The 22,237-nt window shown below is 43.5% G+C and overlaps 1 protein-coding gene across 3 annotated transcripts in view; it reads left to right on the forward strand.

The window, feature by feature from the left end:
• The window catches only part of LOC130362316 (uncharacterized), a 158,753-nt gene that overhangs the window by 51,534 nt on the left and 84,982 nt on the right, over positions 1 to 22,237 (forward strand). For all 3 annotated transcript variants that reach the window (XM_056566593.1, XM_056566586.1, XM_056566600.1), the window contains 3 exons: positions 6,059 to 6,112; positions 6,268 to 6,363; positions 8,552 to 8,659. In XM_056566593.1, the coding sequence (XP_056422568.1) occupies positions 6,059 to 6,112; positions 6,268 to 6,363; positions 8,552 to 8,659 (258 nt within the window). The remainder of the gene's footprint in view (positions 1 to 6,058; positions 6,113 to 6,267; positions 6,364 to 8,551; positions 8,660 to 22,237) is intronic.

The following is a 22,237-nucleotide window of genomic DNA, read 5'->3' on the forward strand; positions in this document are numbered from 1 at the left end:
CCTGGCTCCCTGGTACTTAAGTACCACGGGCGTACCTGTATGCCCGTGGGAATTCCGGTCCCCGCTGTTTACTGGGCAGGGACCGGACTGGGATGCCTGCTGAAATCATTCAGCAGGGACCCCAGGCAAACCCTTGGGGGGTCCTGAGACCACCCCCCGTGTCAATTCAGACCGGCGATCTTCAGCAATTCCGGTTCCTACAGGTCTCTGGTGACCAGGTGACCCAGAAAATAAGGGGGATTGGGGTTGTCCAAGACACCCCCGATCCCCCTGAAGGGATAGGAGTGAGGTGGCAGGGGTGCCATCCCTCCTATTGGTCGGTCAGAAGTGACCGACCAATAGCAGTTCAGGGGCAGGGGGATAAAGTTTGGTTACCCGCTCTGCCCACCCACTGTAGTTCACTTACCAGCACCGATCGGCGATGGGCGGCAGAGGACGGCGATGCGGCTCCCTGGTGCGGCGATCCTATGGAAGTCGGTGAGTTGTTGCTTAGCAACATCTGGAGGGCTACAGTTTGAAGACCACTATACAGCTGTTTGGGCATGCTGGGATTTGCAGTTTTTCAACAGCTGGAGGGCTACAGTTTGGAGATCACAGTGCAGTGGTCTCTAAACTGTGGCCCTTCAGATCTTGCAAAACTACAACTCCCAACATGCAGGAACAGCAAACTGCTGTCTCAGCATGCTGGGAGTCGTAGTTGCGTACCTCTTGCTGTTGCATAACTACATCTCCCAGCAAGCCCTTTGGCAATCAGTACATGCTGGGAGTTGTAGTTTTGCAACAGCTCTAGGCACACTCGTTGGAAAATACTGAGTTAGGTAACCAAATCTTACTGAAGGTTTTCCAACCAGTGTGCCCCCAGCTGTTGCAAAAGTACAACTCCCAGCATGCACGGTCTGTCAGTGCATGCTGGGAGTTGTAGTCTTGACACAGCTGGAGGTTCCCCCCCCCCCCCATGTGTGTACATTCACACGGGCGGGTTTACAGTGAGTTTCCTGCTTCAAGTTTGAGCTGCGGCAAATTTTCCACCGCATGACAAACTCCTAGCGGGAAACTCACCGTAAACCTCCACCTGTGTGAATGTACCCTAAAAACACTACACTACACTACAGGAATTCATAATAAAGGGTAAAACACTACATTAACAGTCTTTTACACTGTCCGCCCCAATAAAAATGAAAAACGGAGCCTCCAGCTGTTGCAAAACAACTCCCAGTATTTTCGGACAGCCACTGACTGCCCAGGCATGCAGGGAGTTTAGCAACAGCCGGAGGCACCCTGTTTAGGAATCACTGGCATAGAATACCCCTATGTCCACCCCTATGCAATCCCTAATTTAGTCCTCAAATGCGCATGGCACTCTTTGAATGTAATTTTTCATTTGCACAGCCCACTATTACAAAGATCTGTCAAATACCAGTGTGGTGTAAATACTCAGTGCAACCCTTATTAAATTCTGTAAGGGGTGTAGTTTCCAAAATGGTGTCACATGTGGGGGGGGGGGGGTCCACTGTTCTGGCACCACGGGGGGCTTTGTAAATGCACATGACCCCGACTTCTATTCCAACCAAATTCTCACACCAAAAGCTCAATGGTGCTCCTCCTCTTCTGAGCATTGTTGTTCACTTGCAGAGCACTTTACATATACATATGGGGTATTTCCATACTCAGAAGAAATGGGGTTATAAATTTTGCGGGGCATTTTCTCCCATTCCCCTTGTAAAAATGTAAAATTTGGGGAAAAAACTGCATTTTAGTGACATTTTTTTTTTCATTTGCACATCCGAATTTAACAAAAAGTTGTCAAACACCTGTGCGGTGTACCCCTTGTTACGTTCCTTGTGGGGTGTAGGTTCCAAAATAGTATGCCATGTGATATTTTTTTGCTGTTCTGGCACCATAGGGGCTTCCTAAATGCGACATGCCCCCAAAAACCATTTCAGCAAAATTTGCTTTCCAAAAGCCAAATGCGAATCCTTCTCTTTTGAGCATTGTAGTTCGCCCGCAGAGCATTTTACGTCCTAACGTGGGGTATTTCCATGCTAAGAAGAGATGGGGATTACAAATTTTGGGGGGCATTTTCTCTCATTAACCATTGTAAAAATTGTAAATTTGGGAAAAAAACTGCATTTAAGTGAAATCTTTTATTTTATTTTTTACACATCCAACTTTAACAAAAAGTTGTCAAACACCTGTGGTTGTTAAGGCTCACCCTTGTTACGTGCCTTGAGGGGTTTAGTTTCCAAAATAGTATGCCATGTGGTTTTTCCTGTTCTGGCACCATAGGAGCATCCTTAATGCGACATTCCCCCAAAAACCATTTTAGCAAAATTCACTCTCCAAAAACCCATTGTCTCTCCTTCCCTTCTGAGCCCTCTACTGCGCCCGCCGAACACTTTACATAGACATATGAGGTATTTCCTTACTCGCGAGAAATGGGGTTACAATTTTTTTTCTACTATTACACCTTGCAAAAATTAAAAAAATTGGGTCTACAAGAACATGCAAGTGTAAAAAATGAAGATTTTGAATTTTCTCCATCAATTTGCTGCTATTCCTGTGAAACACCTAAAGGGTTAACAAACTTTCTGAATGTCATTTTGAATACTTTGAGTGGTGCAGTTTCTATAATGGGGTCTTTTATAGTGTATTTCTAATATGAAGGCCCTTCAAATCCACTTCAAAACTGAACTGGTCCCTGAAAAATTCCGATTTTGAAAATTTTGTGAAAAACTAGAAAATTGCTGCTGAACTTTGAAGCCCTCTGATGTCTTCTAAAAGTAAAAACATGTAAACTTTATGATGCCAACATAAAGTAGACATATTGTATATATGAATCAATATATCATTTATTTGGAATGTCTATTTTCCTTATAAGCAGAGAGCTTCAAAGTTAGAAAAATTTTAAATTTTAAAAATTTTCATGAAATGTTAGCATTTTTCACCAAGAAATGATGCAAGTATCAACGACACTTTACCACTATGTTAAAGTGGAATATGTCTTGAAAAAGCAATCTCGGAATCAATTTTATAAGTAAAAGCATCCTAGAGTTATTAATGCTTAAAATGGTCAGATGTGCAAAAAATGCTCTGGTTCTTAAGGTGAAAATGGGCTTGGTCCTTAATCTCTTAAAGGGTTCTCCGCCCCTAGACATCTTATCCCCTATCCAAAGGATAGGGGATAAGATGTCAAATCGCCGTGGTGCCGCTGCTGGGGATCCCCGGGATCCCCGCTGCGGCACTGCGCTATCATTACAGCACAGAGTGAGTTCGCTCTGTGCGTAATGACGGGCGATACAGGGGACGGAGCCGCGTGACGTCATGGCTCCGCCCATCGTGACATCACGGCCAGTCCCCTTAATGCAAGTCTATGGCAGGGGGCGTGACGACCGCCGTGCCCCCTCCCATAGACTTGTAATGAAAGGGGCGGCCGGGACGTCACGAGGGGTGGAGCCGTGACATAACGATGCTCCGGCCCCTGTATTGCGCGTCATTACATGCAGAGCGAACTCGCTCTGTGCTGTAATGATAACACAGTGCCGCAGCGGGGATCCCGGGGCTCCCCAGCAGCACCGCGGCGATCTGACATCTTATCCCCTATCCTTTGGATAGGGGATAAGATGTCTAGGGGCTGAGTACCCCTTTAAGGACGCAGGTCATATCTGTACACCATTGCGCCCGGTCCCGGTATAAAACGCGGGGTCACACCTTGACCCCGCGTCACAACGGGTTGGTCCCGGCAGCTAATGACAGCCGGGACCCTGGGCTAATAGCGTGCGGCACCAATCATTGTGCCGCATCCTATTAACCCTTTAGACGTGGCGTCAGTGTGATGCATTTCAACTTTCTCTCTTTTGACTGTGCAATCTTTTTATATGTTCATGACTTATTAGCTGTTATGCTACTCATTGCCTAGGCCAGGAGTATGTATATGGATATTTTGTTTTGAAAATTTGCACTTTAACTCTGGCAGGCATTTGTATGTGACTATATAGCTGCTGGTTCTTGACTTGTGTGATTGTTTATTACATATAGGGGCTTGAGTCTTGAGAGAGTACTACTACCTATTATATTGATATCATACGGGTGTCCTTTTCTGAGGGGGTACCCCTGGGGTTTGGGGGTCCCCTTCCATGGCTAAGGGTGGTCTATGTATCGTCTGACCCCCTTTTTAAATGGTTTTAATTGTATGTGTCTTTTTTTTAAATCTAATAAAATGTAACATTTATTATAATACCATAGATGTGCACCCTATTCTTTGCCTTTTCTCTGGTTTTTGTTCATATGTTGTATTTAAGGCATTGGTAGCGCCCATATTTGTAATCTTAGGCTGAGCCTGCTATCCCCTTGTGGGATATAAAGGACGGGATATAAGGACGAGATATGAGGATGGGATATGAAGTCGGGATATGAGGTCAGGATATGAGGTTGGAATATGAGGACGGGATATGAAGTCGGGATATGAGGTCGGGATATGAGGATGGAATATGAGATCAGGATAGGAGTTTGGGATATGAGGATGGGATATGAGGTCGGGATACGAGGATGGGATATGGACGGGATATGAAGTTGGGATATAAGGTCTGGATATGAGGACGAGATATGAGGATGGGATATAAGGTCGGGATATAAGGACAATATATGAGGATGGGATATGAGGTCAGGAGCTTCCTCCTTTGTTGCTTTTCCTCAACATTGAAACAGGCTGAAGAAAAAGAACCCTTGAGATGTAGCGCTGCAGACTCTTATTCATGGAAGAGATGAAGTCCAGGTATGTGGAACAAAAGTCCTCAGTAGGACTGTTTATTAAGAAAACAATAAAAGGTATAAAATCAAAGCATTACGCGTTTCGGGATGAGCCTTCCCTTCCTCATATCACGGTTCTTCATCGACCCTGATCCGAAGAAGGGAGGGCTCCTCCCAAAACGTGTAATCCTTTGTTTTTATGCCTTAAATTGTTTTCTTAATAAACGGTCCTACTGAGGACTTTTGTTCCACATATCTGGACTTTGTCTCCTCCATCAATAAGAGTCTGCAGCGCTACATCTCAAGGGTTCTTTTTCTTCAGCCTGTTTCATTCGCAACCCAGGACGACAAAGGTCTTCTCCTGCAACCCAGTGACTTGGCAGCGATTACCATTGATGGTATCCTAATTTAACTGGGGTTACATGCTCATATTGCTTACATTGAGGTTAGCAGCCTTCTATAAGTTCCATAGGGACTCCCCTACATAGCTTCTCTACATCCTCAAGGGAAATACACGAGGCGCCGTTTTTGGTCTCTTTTTCTCTTTATTCACACCTCCTTAACAAGAAATAGGAAGGAAAAATTGTGAATTCTAGGTACTCAGCTAGTGAAATATAAAGAAATAAAGGCTTTCAGTTTTTGTTGCCTGCAACGTCTTGTCACCTTCACAGTTACAGGATTGTTCTTACAGAATTTTACAGCAGATTAGTTATTTAGCAGACTAAAATTATGGTACAAATAAAGAGGCCTGTGGAAAATGAAAGAAGCAATCTGATTGGTTGCTATGGGCTACTGCACCACTCTTCCTCTTCACAGGTTTTGATAAATCTCCCCCATTGTTGTTTAGACATTACACTGTGATTTTTTTTTGTTTAAAATAAAATTATTATTTAATCATTTTATTTGACCCCTCTTAAGAAAATGCTGCATATGCTCCCAGAACTGTCTACTTTTATCTATAACTAATGAAAATGTAAAAATATTTTGATCCAGACAATGTACATGGCTGCCATTCATAAGTGCCTTTTTGTTTAACTATGTTATTATTGATAGCAGTTTTTACAAATATCAGATAATTATAGTTCTATTATAAATTGCAGTATTTCCTTAAGATTTCTACATATTTACAACCGTCCACACAATGGTTATAGTATCTGAATACATTTAAGTTCTCCAGATGGTGCACAATGCTATGTATTCACAAACAGGTGACAGTAGTACTTTAGGAGGTCTTATGTAATATTAATGTAAACTATTGTGATAATTTGTTATCACGTTCATAAAGCAAATAATGAAATGTTTTTATTCGCAGAAAATGGCTCAACTCCAACATCTCCACCAGCTCTCTCTACAACCAGACCTTCTGGTAAGGTGTTTTATGGGCTCCTTCTTGATTGAAAGCTTTATGATGTTCATAATCACGTACATCTTGTGCAAATAAACACAATGTTTTATGTCGTTGAAAGTGGAAACATTGCTTAGTTACATTTCACTTCATTTGCTTTTTGATGCATTGTCCAGATGTTACAAAAATAAACCTTGCCATAACTCCAGATCCAGCAGATAACCAAACAAAGAATGCAACTGAAGCAATAACAAAAGTGAGCACCACAACTGGTAAGACAAGTTAAAGCCTTTGTGTGTTATAGGTGCGTAATTTACTACTGTAATGAGAAATGATTCCAGAGAAAATCATGTCTGATCTTCTCACTGTTTGAAACCTCTTCCTTTCTACATAATTTTTCGGCTGCCCTTCTTCCTGTGATTTGAAACAACCATGTATAAAAGTGATTCAAACAGAAGAACGGAGCACATACCGTGAACTTCTATGCAAGTGTCACTTTATTTCTTCAGATTGGGAAAGGGTTACAGGGGGGATGGACAAGTGCTTTGGGGGTACTCCGGCCCCGGACTACCCCTGAAGCACTTGTCCACCCCCCTGTAACCGTTTCCCCGTCTGAAGAAATAAAGTGACACTTGCATAGAAGTTCACGGTATGTGCTCCGTTCTTTTCTTCTGTTTGAATCGTTGATGTGAATGCTTCTACTTAACGTGAGCACTGCCTTACACTTGCATGGGACTGGCCAGGTACGCTATAGCCTATAGCCTGATTGCGGCAACTTGTGCAGGGTCAGTGGTGCCAGTTCACCTTTCCTTTGAATCAATCAATTAGAAAATACACAAAAAGAAGATCCCAGCAATAAACTTAATGGGGGACATTTACTAAGCTGTGGTAACAGTGTATATCCTTTAAAGTTGAAAATTATGTGCAAAAATCCCCAAAATGTACCAAGGCCAGTTCACATTACCCCTACATCAGTATAAAGCCTTGTGAAGCCCTGCACTGATGGTCCAGTGAGAGCTAGGAACCTTTATTTCCTGGCAACTAGTAATAATGACTGTGCTTGGCAGCACCACCACTTGCAATGGCCTGCCAATCAGCCCAGCGCAAAGCAAGGACAGGAGGACCCTACCAAGGGGATACGACCAAAAGAAAATGGTGGAGGAAACAGATGGAGACCAATGATGTATTCAGATTTCACATGAGGATGGAAGTTATTAAAGGGAAGCCAAAAACCGACACAAAATGATCTGTAACAGGGATTACACTGACCATATACAGTTTATAAAATTGGAGACTTCTTATGAAGCAGGGAGCCTTTGAGGAGTGAGGACCTGGGTATGACTGCTACTTTTAAAACTCCCTATAGGCCTACATAGCCCTGGGTAGGCCTACAATATACGATGACTCAAGGGTCTGGCAAGTTGATTAATGGTGCAGCTTTCAAGCTTTCACCAGTGCATGGACCAATGGAAGTGTCCGTCTTTAGAAGCAGTTGCGATCTCTTGGTTCATGTCACTAGCATATAGCTTAAATGCTCTACAAGTGAAGTGACAGTACAAGTCATTTACATTGTCCATGCACAACAAGTAAGATAGGCAAAGTGCTCATGTAAAGGGGAGGAGGGAAGCTATAAGCAAAAGTTGGAGCCAGGCATTGTCCTTTAGGTAAGGGTCATCTGTTAGAGTAGGAAGAAACTAAATGACACCAAATCAGACCTTTAGCAACATAATCCATCCTTACCCATATCCTTGACATGCCTGGAATAGTAAATACCTGAATTTATCATAAAATTTGAGTAGTGTTGTGCATTTCACATTCCTCCTTGAAATGCCTTAAGAAATTGCCAACTGTTAGCAAACCTGTTGTCAATGGATCATGTCGCTCCTGACATACATTAACACTGTTTAAGAGTGTCAGACTGTATATAGACACATGAAGGAGAAAGACAATAGGCAGTGGTCCTTGTGGAATAACACATGAAAAGATGCTCTGTAAAAAGTGATATTTACATGGATGTCCGAATAGAGTACAGGTGCCCTTGAACTTATTTTAGCTTTGTTTAATTTGAAACTGCATCCCTCTGATACAAGACCAGATACTCTGCAAAGATGATTTACTACTGATCATGAGAATCCTAGACTACAGAGGCTGTATAGGGGCAGATAAAACATGGATTTTGACAGATCGGAAATTTACTTCGGTTGCCATGGGGAACGGTTCTTGGTGATGCATGGCTGGCCACTGCCATTATTTTATTTTTCAAGGATCTTGTTTTTTTTTTGTCATGTCAGACCATGAAAAGCTATTCAATTCTGTTTCATACAAAGGCATTGTCAGATGGGCCTGGAATCAGGTCACTGAAGGACATCATTCTTTTTTTTTTTTACAAACCATGAAAATATAAAAAAGAATTCTGAAAAGATACTCACATGAAATTAATATTGTTAATATTTTTTACAGATCAAAACCTTCAAGCAAATGCTTCCAACTCAGTAATAACTAATGTTAACCTTACTACAGTAAGCTCAAACTATTCTACACCAAACTATGTTGAAGTCCAACCAACAGGTCAGTGATCATCTTTTGTAGAAAAAACAAAACAAACAAAAAAACAATATATATATATACATGCTGTACTAATCATTTATGGTAAATAGAGAGCAAATATTTGTATTGCTCCATCTAGAAAACATGCTAAATATTATTACATTTTTCTTTTACAGTACAATACAGTACCTCTTAGTATCACTGGAGAAGGTATATGTGTAAAATCTAGAATATGTGAGGTTATAATCATTGAGGTCTAGATTTTACAACTTGTCTGGTTTTGCCGATTGCAGCCAATCACAGATCAGCTTTCATATGTTGTAATCTATGGTAAAAAGAATGCAAAGCTGTGTTTGGTTGCTGTCAGATTGATACCTCGGGGCCTGTGTGTTCATAATTCAATTAGAGCTATGTCTCAGGTTGACCTATGTAAAATATGTTTTGTAGAAGAATAGCTACCCAGGCTGTGCCTTTCATTGCAAGAATCTTTTCAAGAATAGATGCCATAAGATAAGACTTTTGGATTGCAGGATCTCAGGATGCATTTGTACATGTGGGTGTTCCTATCTCCTTCTAGGAGTGCTTATTCCTATCCAACTGAAACAGTCAAATATGGGAAACAAAGAATGAGCGGTGTTAGGCTGGGTTCACACTGCAGAATTTCTGGGCAGAATTTCTGCGGGAGATCAAGCCGGCGGCGCTAGGACCGAGCAGACTGCATTGCTGCCTCCATAGACTGCAATACATTTCTAGGTGGATATTTTGGGATGTCTGCTCAGAAATGCATTGACATCTATGGGGACTGCAATGTAGTCCGTGGGGTCCTAGTGCCGCCGGCTTGATCTCCAGCAGAAATTCCACAGTGTGAACCTAGCCTTACTGTGGTACTGTAGCAAGACATACAAGACCAACAGTCAGAAAGAACATATCTCTGTGTTTTTGTATGTATCTTGGTAGTGGGTGCATGAAGACTCCATTAGCTAATCTAATAGCCAACTAAGGTTCAGTTACAATTATAGCACAAGGACCAGCTCTGAAGCATAAACTTCCGCTCTAATAACTTAAATACTTATCAAAGAAGAGAAACCTGAGCGTATGTAAATTTGTTCAAGACTTTTCCTGTTCCTATTATTTTTACACTATATAAAATACTGAATGTAGTTAGCTCCCTGGATTTTTTCATAATTCCCATCGACTTCAATAAAATGACTGCACACAAATGCGATCAGATCTTTAAAGGAGTACTCCGATGGTAACCTATTAGGGGGGAAATGAAGCATGAATCAAAGTTATATAACATTGTAATGTACTCACGTTGTCCATGTCGGCTTCTTCCTGGACTTCTCCTCGCTTTTCCATCTGGCCGGAAGCTGGGTCCTCTGATGACGCTCGACCGCGTCTTCCTCACGATCCGGCGCCATCTTCGCCCGGTGACTCATCGCTCCCATGAGTCACTGCGGGCTGTGCCATCCTCCCAGCCCGGAGTCGGCTACTCCCCCAAAGTTAATTTATTCTGCGCATGCGCAGTACTACGCAAATAGCGCAGGGCTATTTGCGTAGTGCTGTGCCTGCGCAGTACTACATTAGCCGCGAGCGAGGCTCGTAACCTGAGAGCTGACAGGGACGGGGAACAGAGCCGCGCTCGGCATTCTTGTGACACCGCTAGTGGGCACAGGGACCCCGCTAGCGGTGATGGTAGCGCTCGCGGGAGGCATTCTTGTGACACCGCTAGTGGGCACAGGGACCCCGCTAGCGGTGATGGTAGTGCTCACGGGAGGCATTCTTGTGACGCCGCTAGTGGGCACAGGGACCCCGCTAGCGGTGATGGTAGTGATGGGAGGCATTCTTGTGACACCGCTAGTGCAGTGTTTCCCAACTAGGGTGCCTCCAGCTGTTGCGAAACTACAACTCCCAGCATGCCCTGATAGCGGAGGGTTTCAAAGGTGGGATCTGAACCTTTCAGGTATTTGTGATATATCACAGAATATCAAATAAATGAATAGGAATACCCCTTTACCCATACTTGTTTTTTATCTCTGCACTAACAAAGTGAATTTAATAATACATCTAATAGAAAATTTGATCAATAGGAGATCATTATTTAGCATCAAGCTAAATGCCGATGTACCTGATATATGATACAAAGCCCACTAGGTTTGGACTGTGTAAAGCAAACAACTGTATGCTAAGGAGACAGCTTATTTTATTTAAATACCATCCCTTGACGGCATATAGCATTTTTAAACAATCTCTTCATATCAAGGAGATCATGGAACACTCAATATATAGCACATATTAACTACATATTGCACTCATGGGGGAATATATCAACTTGCGTGCACCAGCAAAATTACCATCCCATTTTGTGCTATTTTTATGTTGTCTACACAGGCTTTGTATTTTTTTTTGCGTGGTTAGCAGATGCACTGGTTAATTTGCTGAATGTATCACTTGTGCAAAAACAATTTTTGAACAAATTTAGGAGTGTGTGTGTGAGCAAGCTTTTCACCCTATTTCCAGGGGCTTCCTGTTATTTGTGCAAATTTGTAAAGGGGCATGGGTGACATAACTGAGTAAACAGGAATACAGATGTGGGAGAAGGGAATCCTGGCAAGGGTTCCCTGTTTCTTCCAGTAGGGAAAGGTTACGGCACTTGGAGCGCTACACCAGCGGCGGGATGACACGGGTGTACTCGGACCTGAGGAAGGAATGGAGCCCCTCCGAAACGTGTTGTCCTATGTATGACTGCTTTTTATTAAATTAATAAAAAGTTGTACACTAAGCTTCACCCGACTCCCGTGTCATCCCGCCGCCGGTGTAGCGCTCCAAGTGCCATAACCTCTGCCTGCTGGAAGAAACGGGGAACCCCTACCAGGATTCCCTTCTCCCACATCTGTATTCCTGATATCTCCACCGTCCTCGACAGGACCGATGGCCAGCTGCTCCCGGCTTTCCAGTTCAAAAGAACCTGCTGAATGCATTTCACAGTGTTGCCCCTGCATGTAGCGCAACCTGAAAAGTTCAAAAATACTCCACTTTCTCACCCACTCCCGCTGTGTCCCCAGATAATCGGCACTATATAGCGCCATCACTGTCTCTCTTTTTTCTTTTCCCCTATATTTATAACTGAGTAAACCCCACACTTGCGTAGCAGGTTTCTCATTGCACAAAAATCAGCTTTAATGACAAAATCTCTATACGGCTGTTTTACTTGAACACTTTCTGTCAATTGTTGATATTTTTGTAATGTCAGATCTTTTGCAACCATTTAGAAACAGATATAACTGCTACCAACCTTATTTGAGCTTAACCCTGAAGATTTACTGTTGAAGTGCAAATATATTATCACAGTTTATGTGTGAACAAACAAGGCCAGGTGGAGAGAATATGCTATCTTGTGAGGACCCAGGTTAGGGGCGTACCGGATTTTATGGAAGGCCCCTCTGTGAAAATACTGTGTTCACCTGCCAAATATATCTTGTTAGCATGTCTATCCAAACAAGCTATGCACTTAGGTGTGACAGGCTGTGGTAGCCAGCTGCATGGTTTATCTCCATTATGGATAGGGTTTAATTAAATGTAATTAATGAATCAGCAATGTAGGGCTCTTTCTAAGCGGTCAGTCATCGCTGCCTTTGTCTGAGCTGATATTGTTAGCGCCAAGTATGGCAGCCTTCACTTGTACATTAATCTGAACAATAGACAGAGAGAACTGAGTATAATGCACTTCTGTCTCCACACTTTCCAATTGCTTAATTAGTCAAATGAAATAATAGTATTCCAAGGCCATTATTCCGTAACTTATTAAAGTAGACAAGGTTCTAGCAGGGCGCTCTATGTGACATCATGGGACATCTGTTTTGACTAGTGAATATACTGCACAATGCATATGAATGACAGAGAGAATAAATTGCACATTTTATATAGCAAATATCTAAATGAAGGATTTCTATTTTGACTGATGATCATCTGTATTAACCCTCATGGACTTGCACAAATTATAAATAGACTTTCTACAGAGATGTAATAGGATTCCCAGCTACATGTGTGATGCCTCTTTTGAACTTTTATAGGCCTCTGATTTAATACAAAGATCCAAAGAGTCCATTGAGGAAAAATATGGGGATCAGAATAAATCCCTGGCTCAACGTTCTATCCCCATACTGTAAATCTAGTATCCACAAACTGTAATATTATATTTTTCCAGAAAAACATCCAGGCCCCCCTTGAACTTGTTTATTGAGTCAGACATCACAACATCATGTGGAAGAGAGTTCCATAGTCTCACTGCTCTTACAGTAAAGAATCCCTGTAATGATGGTGTAATGTCCCAGTACAGGTACATGGCCCTATACTACCTGTAGGCCCTGTCAGGTTGAGTCGCTCAGTGACCAGGGGGCTCCGCTGCAGGGTCTCCCTTTGCTTTCTCCCTGTTGTTTTATATGTTGTATGTATCCCTTTAATGCAGAGACAGGATCCCTATGTCTAGATACTATACAGGACCTGTGGGTGGTCTCAAGGACCTGTGAGTAAACCTGTCACATGTTATGTTATGCAGTCACATGATCTGTTGTCACATGTACTCCCAGAGAGCACCAGCTTAACCTATGACCCACAACTTGACCAATGGGCTTTAGTCCAGCCCCCCCCCCACTATATAAAGGGGCAGACATTGCAATTACTTCTTTTCCTCAGACTCTTCTGAGAGTAACATCTAAGTCTTTGCTGAGGCAGCTACCAGAGATCTCAGGACAAGTGTTCAGCGTCTAGAAGGCCACAAAACTAAAGTCTCTCCAGTAAGTCTCAAATCAATGTCTGTGGTCACTACAAATAGTCAAGTTAGTGCTGGGCGGTATGGAATTTCACAGTATTTTTTTTATTATCGCAGTATCACGGTATTACCGCCTGTCTACCCCCCCCCACCCCACCCCGGGGTCCCAGTGCCCACTAGCGGTGTCAAATGTGCCCCCCGCGAGCGCTACCATCACCGCTAGCGGCGTCCTTGTGCCCACTAGCGGTGTCACAAGAATGCCGAGCGGGGCTCTGTTCCCAGTCCCTGTCAGCTCTCAGGGTACGGGAACAGATTTAAAAGCCTCGTGCGCAGCTAACATAGTACTGCGCATGCACAGTACTACGCAAATAGTGTAGGGCTAACACTAGGCTCCTAGCGCTATTTGCGTAGTGCTGCGTCTGCGCAGTACTACGTTAGCCACGCGCAAGGCTTTTAAATCTTTTCCCGTACCCTGAGAGCGGACAGAGACGTGGAACAGAGCCGCGCTCGGCATTCTTGTGACATCGCTAGTGGGCACAGGGACCCCCCTAGCGGTGATGGTAGCTCTCGCACTCGCAGGAGGCATTCTTGTGACACCGCTAGGGGGCACATGGATCCCGCTAGCGGTGGGGATTGATCGTGCTCGCGGGGACACTGGCTGACAGGTGCAGCGGGGGGACACAGTAAATGGATTTGTTTCTGTGGCCCGATTCCGCTCTCTGAATCGGGCCAGACAAGCACACCGGGACAAGTGAGGGCGCCACGCTGGGCTCTAAAATTCATCCGGAGGGTGGGGGAGGGGCCCAACCGGTATAGCGGTATGGGCAAAAATCCATACCGTGGGAGAGAAAAAAAACTGTATCCGGTTCATACCGGTATACCGCCCAGTACTAAGTCAAGTCCTGCACATAGTCAAGTCAAGTCTAATTACAAGTCAAAGTCAAGCTTATTACAAGTATTGGTCCAGCAACCTGGCCACCTCTCTGGGAATTATGGCCTTAGCTGTGAACATAATTACGCCTGTCTTCTACTCAGTAAAGCCTCCGTTTGACCCGAACAGGTTGTAGACTCCTTATTCACTACTAGCCCGTGGAATAGCGGAGAATCCGGGCGTGTGGTGTTCCAGAACCCGAAAACCACACTGGCGTCCCAAACACATAGGGGTTAATACCATCCGACCCCTGGGGTTAATAACATCTGATCCCACCACTCACACCGCAACACCCGTGGTCCCGCCATTTACACTGGTGGTTACCACAGTGGTAAAACCTTTTTTTCTCTAGACGAAGAGGATGCCCCCTTGTCATGGTTACCGGCCTAGTTATAAAAAGATCCCTAGAAAGATCTCAGTACTGTCCATGCATATATTTGTACATTGTAATCAGATCGCCCCAAGACATCTTTTCTCTAAACTAAATAACCCCAATCTTGGTACCTGTCTTAGTACTGTAATCCTCACATACTGTTAATTATCTTTGTCACCCCTCTTCTGCACCCTCTCCAGTTCGGCCATGTCCTTCTTATATACAGGTGCCCATAATTGGATAAAATACTCTAATGTGGTCAAACTAGTGATTTATACAGAGGTAAAACTATGACTAGTGATTTATACAGAGATATGTAGCGTTCTTGTCACCAGTGCAGGATTTACAACATTGACTTTGCATTTGTAGGTAATTAATAGCTTTGGCAGTAGGTTATGCCTACAACTTGCATATTGTTGTATTAACTGCTGTTGTACCCACATTAATTGCTAATTATATAGGGTTATACAGGGCCATCGACAGGATGCATTAACTCTTCTTTATTTTACAACACTGTGTGTGAGAAATAATAAAGTTCTTGGTGCATTCCTTGATATGTACAATTAAGAATTGGCCATTATACTGAATTAATAAGAGGACCTGTGGTCACTCTAAAAAAACAGGTGCTGTAACCAGTAGATAGCTTAAAGGGGTACTCCGGTGGAAAACTTTTTTTTTAAGTCAGCTGGTGCCAGAAAGGTAAACAGATTTGTAAATTACTTTTATTAAAAAATCTTAATCCTTCAAGTACTTATTAGCTGCTGAATACAACAGAGGAAATTCTGAACTTTTTGGAACAAAAAGCTCTCTGCTGACATCACCAGCACAGTGCTCTCTGCTGACATCTCTGTCCATATTAGGAACTGTTCAGAGCAGCATATGTTTGCTATGGGGATTTTCTCCTACTCTGGACAGTTTTTAAAATGGACAGAGAGGTCAGCAGAGAGCACTACTGTGCTCGTGATGTCAGCAGAGAGCTCTGTGTTCCAAAAGAGAATTTCCTCTGTAGAATTCAGCAGCTAATAAGTACTGGAAGGATTAAGATTTTTTTTAATAGAAGTAATTTACAAATCTTTTTAACTTTCTGGCACCAGTTGATTTAAAAAAAAAAAAAAAAAAAGTTTTCCACCAGAGTACCCCTTTAAGGTAGACTGATCACCTACCAGTTTACAGCATGATTATCGCCCACTGTCTATTTATTCATATTGGCTGAATATTTCAATATTTCAGGAAAACAATGCTCCAAAAACCTGACATTCTTCCCAAAAAGCTATGTCTACACTATTTAATTTTTCAGGTAGGGCATTCCACAAACAATGCAGCGGTACTCTTTCTAAGTATAGCTGGCACAATCATTTTCATCATGCCATTTCACAATTATTGCACAATTATGACAACACCCTAGAGTTACACACAACACGTCAGAATTAACCCTGGACTGCGTACTGTAAGAAGCTTTGCTTTGTTGTCTTCAGTCCTGTAATACATTCTTAATTTGATCCTAAAAAGCAGTACAATAAGGCCAAGAAGCAGGCCCCATCTATTGACTGAATACAGATAGCATAAATCACTGACTGCACAAGTCATTTGTTCCATTGTAGTAACAGCTGCTGTATATTTCAGTCTCAGAAGACAATGTTGCAATATATCCTCAAAACGTGATGTATTGTCAATGACGCGCAGTCACAGAATTGGCCCTATTAAAAAGAATGTGCAGCAGTCGCAGCTTACAGCTTAACCCTGGCACACTGTGCAGCGGTTGTTCATATGAGAATGGTTATAATTAAACTTTCAACAGTAGACCTCACTCAGCATGCAGTTATGTCTCAGTCAGATATGTAAATATATACAGGTGCGGTCTGATTAGAGACTGGATCTTGCCACAAGAGGGAGCACAAGTACTTTCCCAACTGCCCTGTAAAAAAAAGACTCTCAGAAGCTACTTTTGGATAGTGTATCTCTTGGAGAGAGTTTTGTCCTCCATCTAGGCTGTCCTGACCAAACTGTTAGGAGGTGCATTGGATACGTGAGGGCATGCACACAGCAAACAGACTCCGAGTGGTCTAGACAGAGCAGCAGTAGAAACAATCATTTGGTCAACCGACAAGCATGAAAAGCTCCCACAGTTTCCACCATCCAAACACATGAGGATCCATTACACATCCATGTCTCGGCCCAGACCATTTCCAGGTGCTTTGAAGAAAGATATTTGGTGTCACAGTGCCATCACGTGTCCTGCCATTGGCAGCCAACACAGTGGCAGTGGTTTCATGAATGAGAAACTTTGACTGCTACAGACTAGAACCCTATTGTCTTTTAATCTGACAATGGTCAGGTTTAATTATGGGGGCCTTCTGGTAAGCGCTTCAATCAAGCCTTTACTCTAGAGGGATACACTGTCCCAAATGCTGGTGTGATCTGGGGAGCCATCACACGTAACAGTCACCCCTAGGAGTGATACAAAGAAAACAGTTCCGCAAAATGTGCAGGACATCTTACAGCCCCATGTGTTGTCTCTCATGGAAGGACTTCCAACTATAATTATTCCACAGGATCGTGCTAGACCCCACAACGAAGGTTTCATAGGAAATACCCCAGATTGTAAGACTTCCTTGGTCTGCTCAGTCTCCAGATTTATCACCGGTCTAGCCTTTATAGAACCAGCTGGGGCACCAGCTTTTTGAACCTATGTGCAGGATCTACAGGCCTATTTGCAACATCTCTGGGCAAATGTGCCACAGAATGCCAACCATGTTGTGGGATTGGGTAGAGATTGGAGACAACACATAAAGAAAGTACTGGGTACCTGCCAAATTACAGTATAGGATTTTGTAAAATATTGGATGCTCTTCTTGTCTATAGCCAGAGTCAAGTCTCAGCCCCAAACACATGAACACCATCACCAAGCTTCTTGAAAAGAATGGCGCTGTTTATGGAACGAGGCAGTACCCTTTTCTAATCTCAGAAAACTCTTGAAGCTGAAACTACATATAGTCTTACACTGCAGAAATCATCCCCATATTTTTCTTTTTGTTATATTTGTTACATGCATTCTGATAAGCTATTCATACAGTGTGAATAGTCTGTTCTAATAGAAAACTAAAGCCCATTTATACTGGATAATTATTTAAAGATTTTTTTTGTGCTTTAGCTTTGTATTATTTTCTATGTCAATCAAAAAGAGCTGTCCTTGGGGAAGGCAGCAGCCATGAGGTTGTGCTTGTTTAGTTATACATATCTATGAAGCGTGCAAGCAGTCATGGTCCTAACAGGAGCCCAGATATTATATTCGTATTTATCAGCTGTTCTATACACATAATATCACTGTAACCACAATGACCACCTACCGAACACTAAATTTATAAATGCTAGAGGCTTTTCTAGTGGCCGAACCTTTTCTTGTTGTTACAGATGTATCACATTAAGTACTTTTTCACTATGGGAGGCTTCTGTAAACAAGGACTGTCCTGCTGGCAACCATCCATGCTTCTTGCCGCTTCCTGAGAACTTCCATAAACTCTTACGTATGACGTCACCACTATGGAAACTGGACCGGGTTTGTTTAGAAGATAGTACAACTTGCTCTTCTAGTGATATACAGCATTCATTATTTACATACATTATTAAGGAAATAACATATAGTAAGCAATAATTACGAAAGAGGAATGGGTGTAAAAAAAAAAAAAAAAGATTCAGCCAGATGTAAGATGAAATTTTATAGCGTAATACAAATAAGTTTTTTTTTTTTCTCTTTGTAGCACTCTTTTCACATGTGGTGGCTTTTTTTGTCTAATTTTGTCCCCAAAAGTAGCATAGTCTAGAGGTGGTGATTTTTCAGTCATTGCGTGCTGTTTTTTGTCCTATAAACCTCCATTGTTTTTTGTTCTCCTGCTTAAAAATTGCCCGTGGTCTCTTATGGGAAATATATCACAGAGTAAAACACCCCTAAAAAAGCAAGTGTGGTATCCCGGTACCGTATTGCATACCGTACCTTGGTTGGGGGTCCCCAAAGTCAGAGTTCCTAGTAACTGTGGGGTTTCCACTTCTTTAGTCATCCCCTAGTCACCCCTCATGTAGTTAATATATTGCTAAAATAAATGTAAATACTGTATAGAAAGTTTATACTTACCTTGCATAGCGTTGCAGGGCCAGCGGGTCATGTTACCGTAGTTTAGTCTCTATGGTAGGAAAAAGGACCTTTCAAGGTTCATGGGTCAGGTGATTACCCACAATGCCTTGTAAAGCTGATTGACAGATGGTGTGGACCAATCCTAAAATGGCCAGCCCCTGCACATATAAGGGAGCTGCAGCCAATAGACGCTCTCTTGGGTTCCAGATCGTTGGAGAGTCAAGATCTGCGCAACTTACAACGACAAATACTGGGCCAAAGCCTGCCGGCCTTGACCAGAAACGAAACAGTGAGTTCTTACAACTTCCCCGTTTATGCTAGCGAGACCTCTGGACCTAAACATAACCCTAAATCCAGCGGATCTGCGCATACTAAATCCTACTAAGCAAAAGAACTTACAAAAGTCCCAACCATACGTCAATCTCAGCTAAGCTGTACATAGGCTTTGTTATAAAGACTGTTCCTGTATTCACATGTTACAGAAAATCTTCAGTAAAGTTTACGCAAGTTTTCAGCAAAGCTCTGGTTGTGGACAATACTTTATTCTGCATCTACCTATTGCTCTTGGGAAGGGTGGCGATAGGCCAAGCCATACTGCATTTAACCCTCACCCTGGCGTCACGACTGATAAGAGTTAATTATAACCGTGATATACCTCACAGCAACACCCCAACTGCCATACACCCCCCCCCCCCCCCAAGGCATCACACAAGTACTTAAACACACCAGAAAAACACATGTAACTAATGCTGACATTTTTAGAGCCTTTTTTTTCAGGCCACAATAAAGTGTGTGAAGGAAGTCTGAAAGGATTGTCTCATAATGATAGTCCCTTTCTAAATTAAAGCTAATACATTGTTTAGCTGAATGTTAATGGTCCAGCTTTTCTATAGGGTCTTTTTCGTGGGGTTATCAGATGATTGGGCAGATTATTTTCCCATGTAAAAGACCCAGTGATCAGCCGATGAATTGGATGATAGATGGAATCATGTGGCACATATTCTGTGCAAACCAGGGATGTGTGTCTGACTGATTGAAGTGAAGGGCTTAAAGGGGGTACTCCCGTGGAAAACTTTTTTTTTTAAAATAAACTGGTGCCAGAAAGTTAAACAGATTTGTAAATGACTTCTATTAACTATTAAAAACTCTTAATCCTTCCAGTACTTATTAGCTGCTGAATACTACAGAGGAAATGGTTTTCTTTTTGGAACACAGAGCTCTCTGCTGACATCATGACCACAGTGCTCTCTGCTGACATCTCTATCCATTTTAAGAACTGTCCAAAGTGGGAGAAAATACCCATAGCAAACATATGCTGCTCTGGACAGTTCCCAAAATGGACAGATATGTCAGCAGAGAGCACTGTGCTCATGATGTCAGCAGAGAGCACTGTGTTCCAAAACGAAAATAATTTCCTCTGTAGTATTCAGCAGCTAATAAGTACTGGAAGGATTAAGATTTTTTTTAAAGAAGTCACCGTATTTATCGTCGTATAACACGCACTTTTTAGGCAAAATTTTTTAGCCTAAAGTCTGTGTGCGTGTTATACGCCGATACACCCCCAGGAAAGGCAGGGGGAGAGAAGCCGTCGCTGCCCGCTTCTCTCCCCCTGCCTTTCCTGGGATCTAGAGCGCTGCTGTCGGCCCTTCTCACCCCCTGGCTATCGGCGCCGCTGCCCGTTCTGTCCCCCTGACTATCGGTGCCGGCGCCGATAGCCAGGGGGAGAGAAGCGGCGCCGACAGCCAGGGGGAGAGAAGGGGGAGAGAAACGTTGCCCCGTTGCCTCCCCCCATCCTCGGTGGCATAATTACCTGAGTCGGGTCCGCGCTGCTGCAGGCCTCCGGTGTGCGTCCCCGGCGTCGTTGCTATGCGCTGAACGGCGCGGCGCATGACGTCAGTGCGCCGTGCCATGCATAGCAACGACGCAGGGGACGCACGCCGGAGGCCTGCAGCAGCGCGGACCCGACTCAGGTAATTATGCCACCGAGGATGGGGGGAGGCAACGGGGCAGCGGCGCCGGCAATGGTTGCCGCTGCCCCTTCTCTCCCCCTGGCTATCGGCGCCGGCACCGATAGTCAGGGGGACAGAACGGGCAGCGACGCCGATAGCCAGGGGGTGAGAAGGGCCGGCAGCAGCGCTCTAGACCCCAGGAAAGGCAGGGGGAGAGAAGCGGGCAGCGATGGCCTCTCTCCCCCTGCCTTTCCTGGGGGTATATCGGGGTATACACGCGCACACACGCACCCTCATTTTACCATGGATATTTGGGTAAAAAACTTTTTTTACCCAAATATCCTTGGTAAAATGAGGGTGCGTGTTATAGGCCGGTGCGTGGTATACCCCGATAAATACGGTATTTACAAATCTGTTTAACTTTCTGGTACCAGTTGATTTAAAAAAACAAAAACGTTTTCCACCGGAGTACCCCTTTAACAAGTGCTCTTCTACTGTATGGGTGCTTATGTTGGACTGCCGAGCCTTACTCCTGCCAAGCAGAGCTTTTTCAATAAGTGAAGTTTTTTTTGGAGTTTCTTCAGAAGGCATTGCAAGGGAAATGTAGCATTACATGTTGACATTTCAAAAGAACAATTCTATTAAATATTCTTAGAACTGTCTTCACGTGAAATTGGGATAATACATGTAAAATCTGCATTTTCATGTTTTTCCATAGGGTTGCCTACCTTGCCCTTACCATGCGGATTTCAATGGGGAGTTAACTAGTGAATAGTAGGACCTCATGCTGCAAAAATAGTGTGTAATGTGCTGGTGTAATGGATGTAAATACTACCTTGTCCTTTTCTACTTGGGCCTGGAAACAATTTAGACTGCAAGACCTTTCTATACTAACAAATACGCTGCACTAACAAATAAGCTGCCTTAAAGAGCAGTCAACAACATAGTAACAGAGACTGTTACTCAAATATGCTGTAAACTCTTCAATAGGAATTAGGAATAAAAGTATTACTGGGACATAAGGACCCAGGGCATACCTGTACACCCGTGGGAACTCCAGTCCCCGCCGCTCGCCTGGCGGGGATTGGACTGGGATGCCTGCTGAAATCGTTCAGTAGGCATCCCATGACAACGTCTGGGGGGGGGGGTCCCTATTTAGACCCTATTCAGTCAATTCAGACAGGCGATTTGCAGCGATTCCGGGTCATTCGGGTCACCAGTGACCCAGAAATAAAGGGTGATTGGTGCAGTCCGAGACCACACAAATCACCCTTGCCCAGCAGGAGTCACAGGTGGGACCTCACGATTGGCATGATTAGTCGGCCGGCAATCACCCATCCTGCAGGGCGGCATCAGCGGGTGACCGGCGGCAGGGGTGGACTGACCGGTCAGTTCGATAGGACATCGTCAGAGAGCCCAGCAGGGTTAAGGGCCCGCCGCGTCTGC

Source organism: Hyla sarda, chromosome 1, assembly GCF_029499605.1.
Source record: "Hyla sarda isolate aHylSar1 chromosome 1, aHylSar1.hap1, whole genome shotgun sequence".
Classification (NCBI taxonomy): domain Eukaryota; kingdom Metazoa; phylum Chordata; class Amphibia; order Anura; family Hylidae; genus Hyla; species Hyla sarda.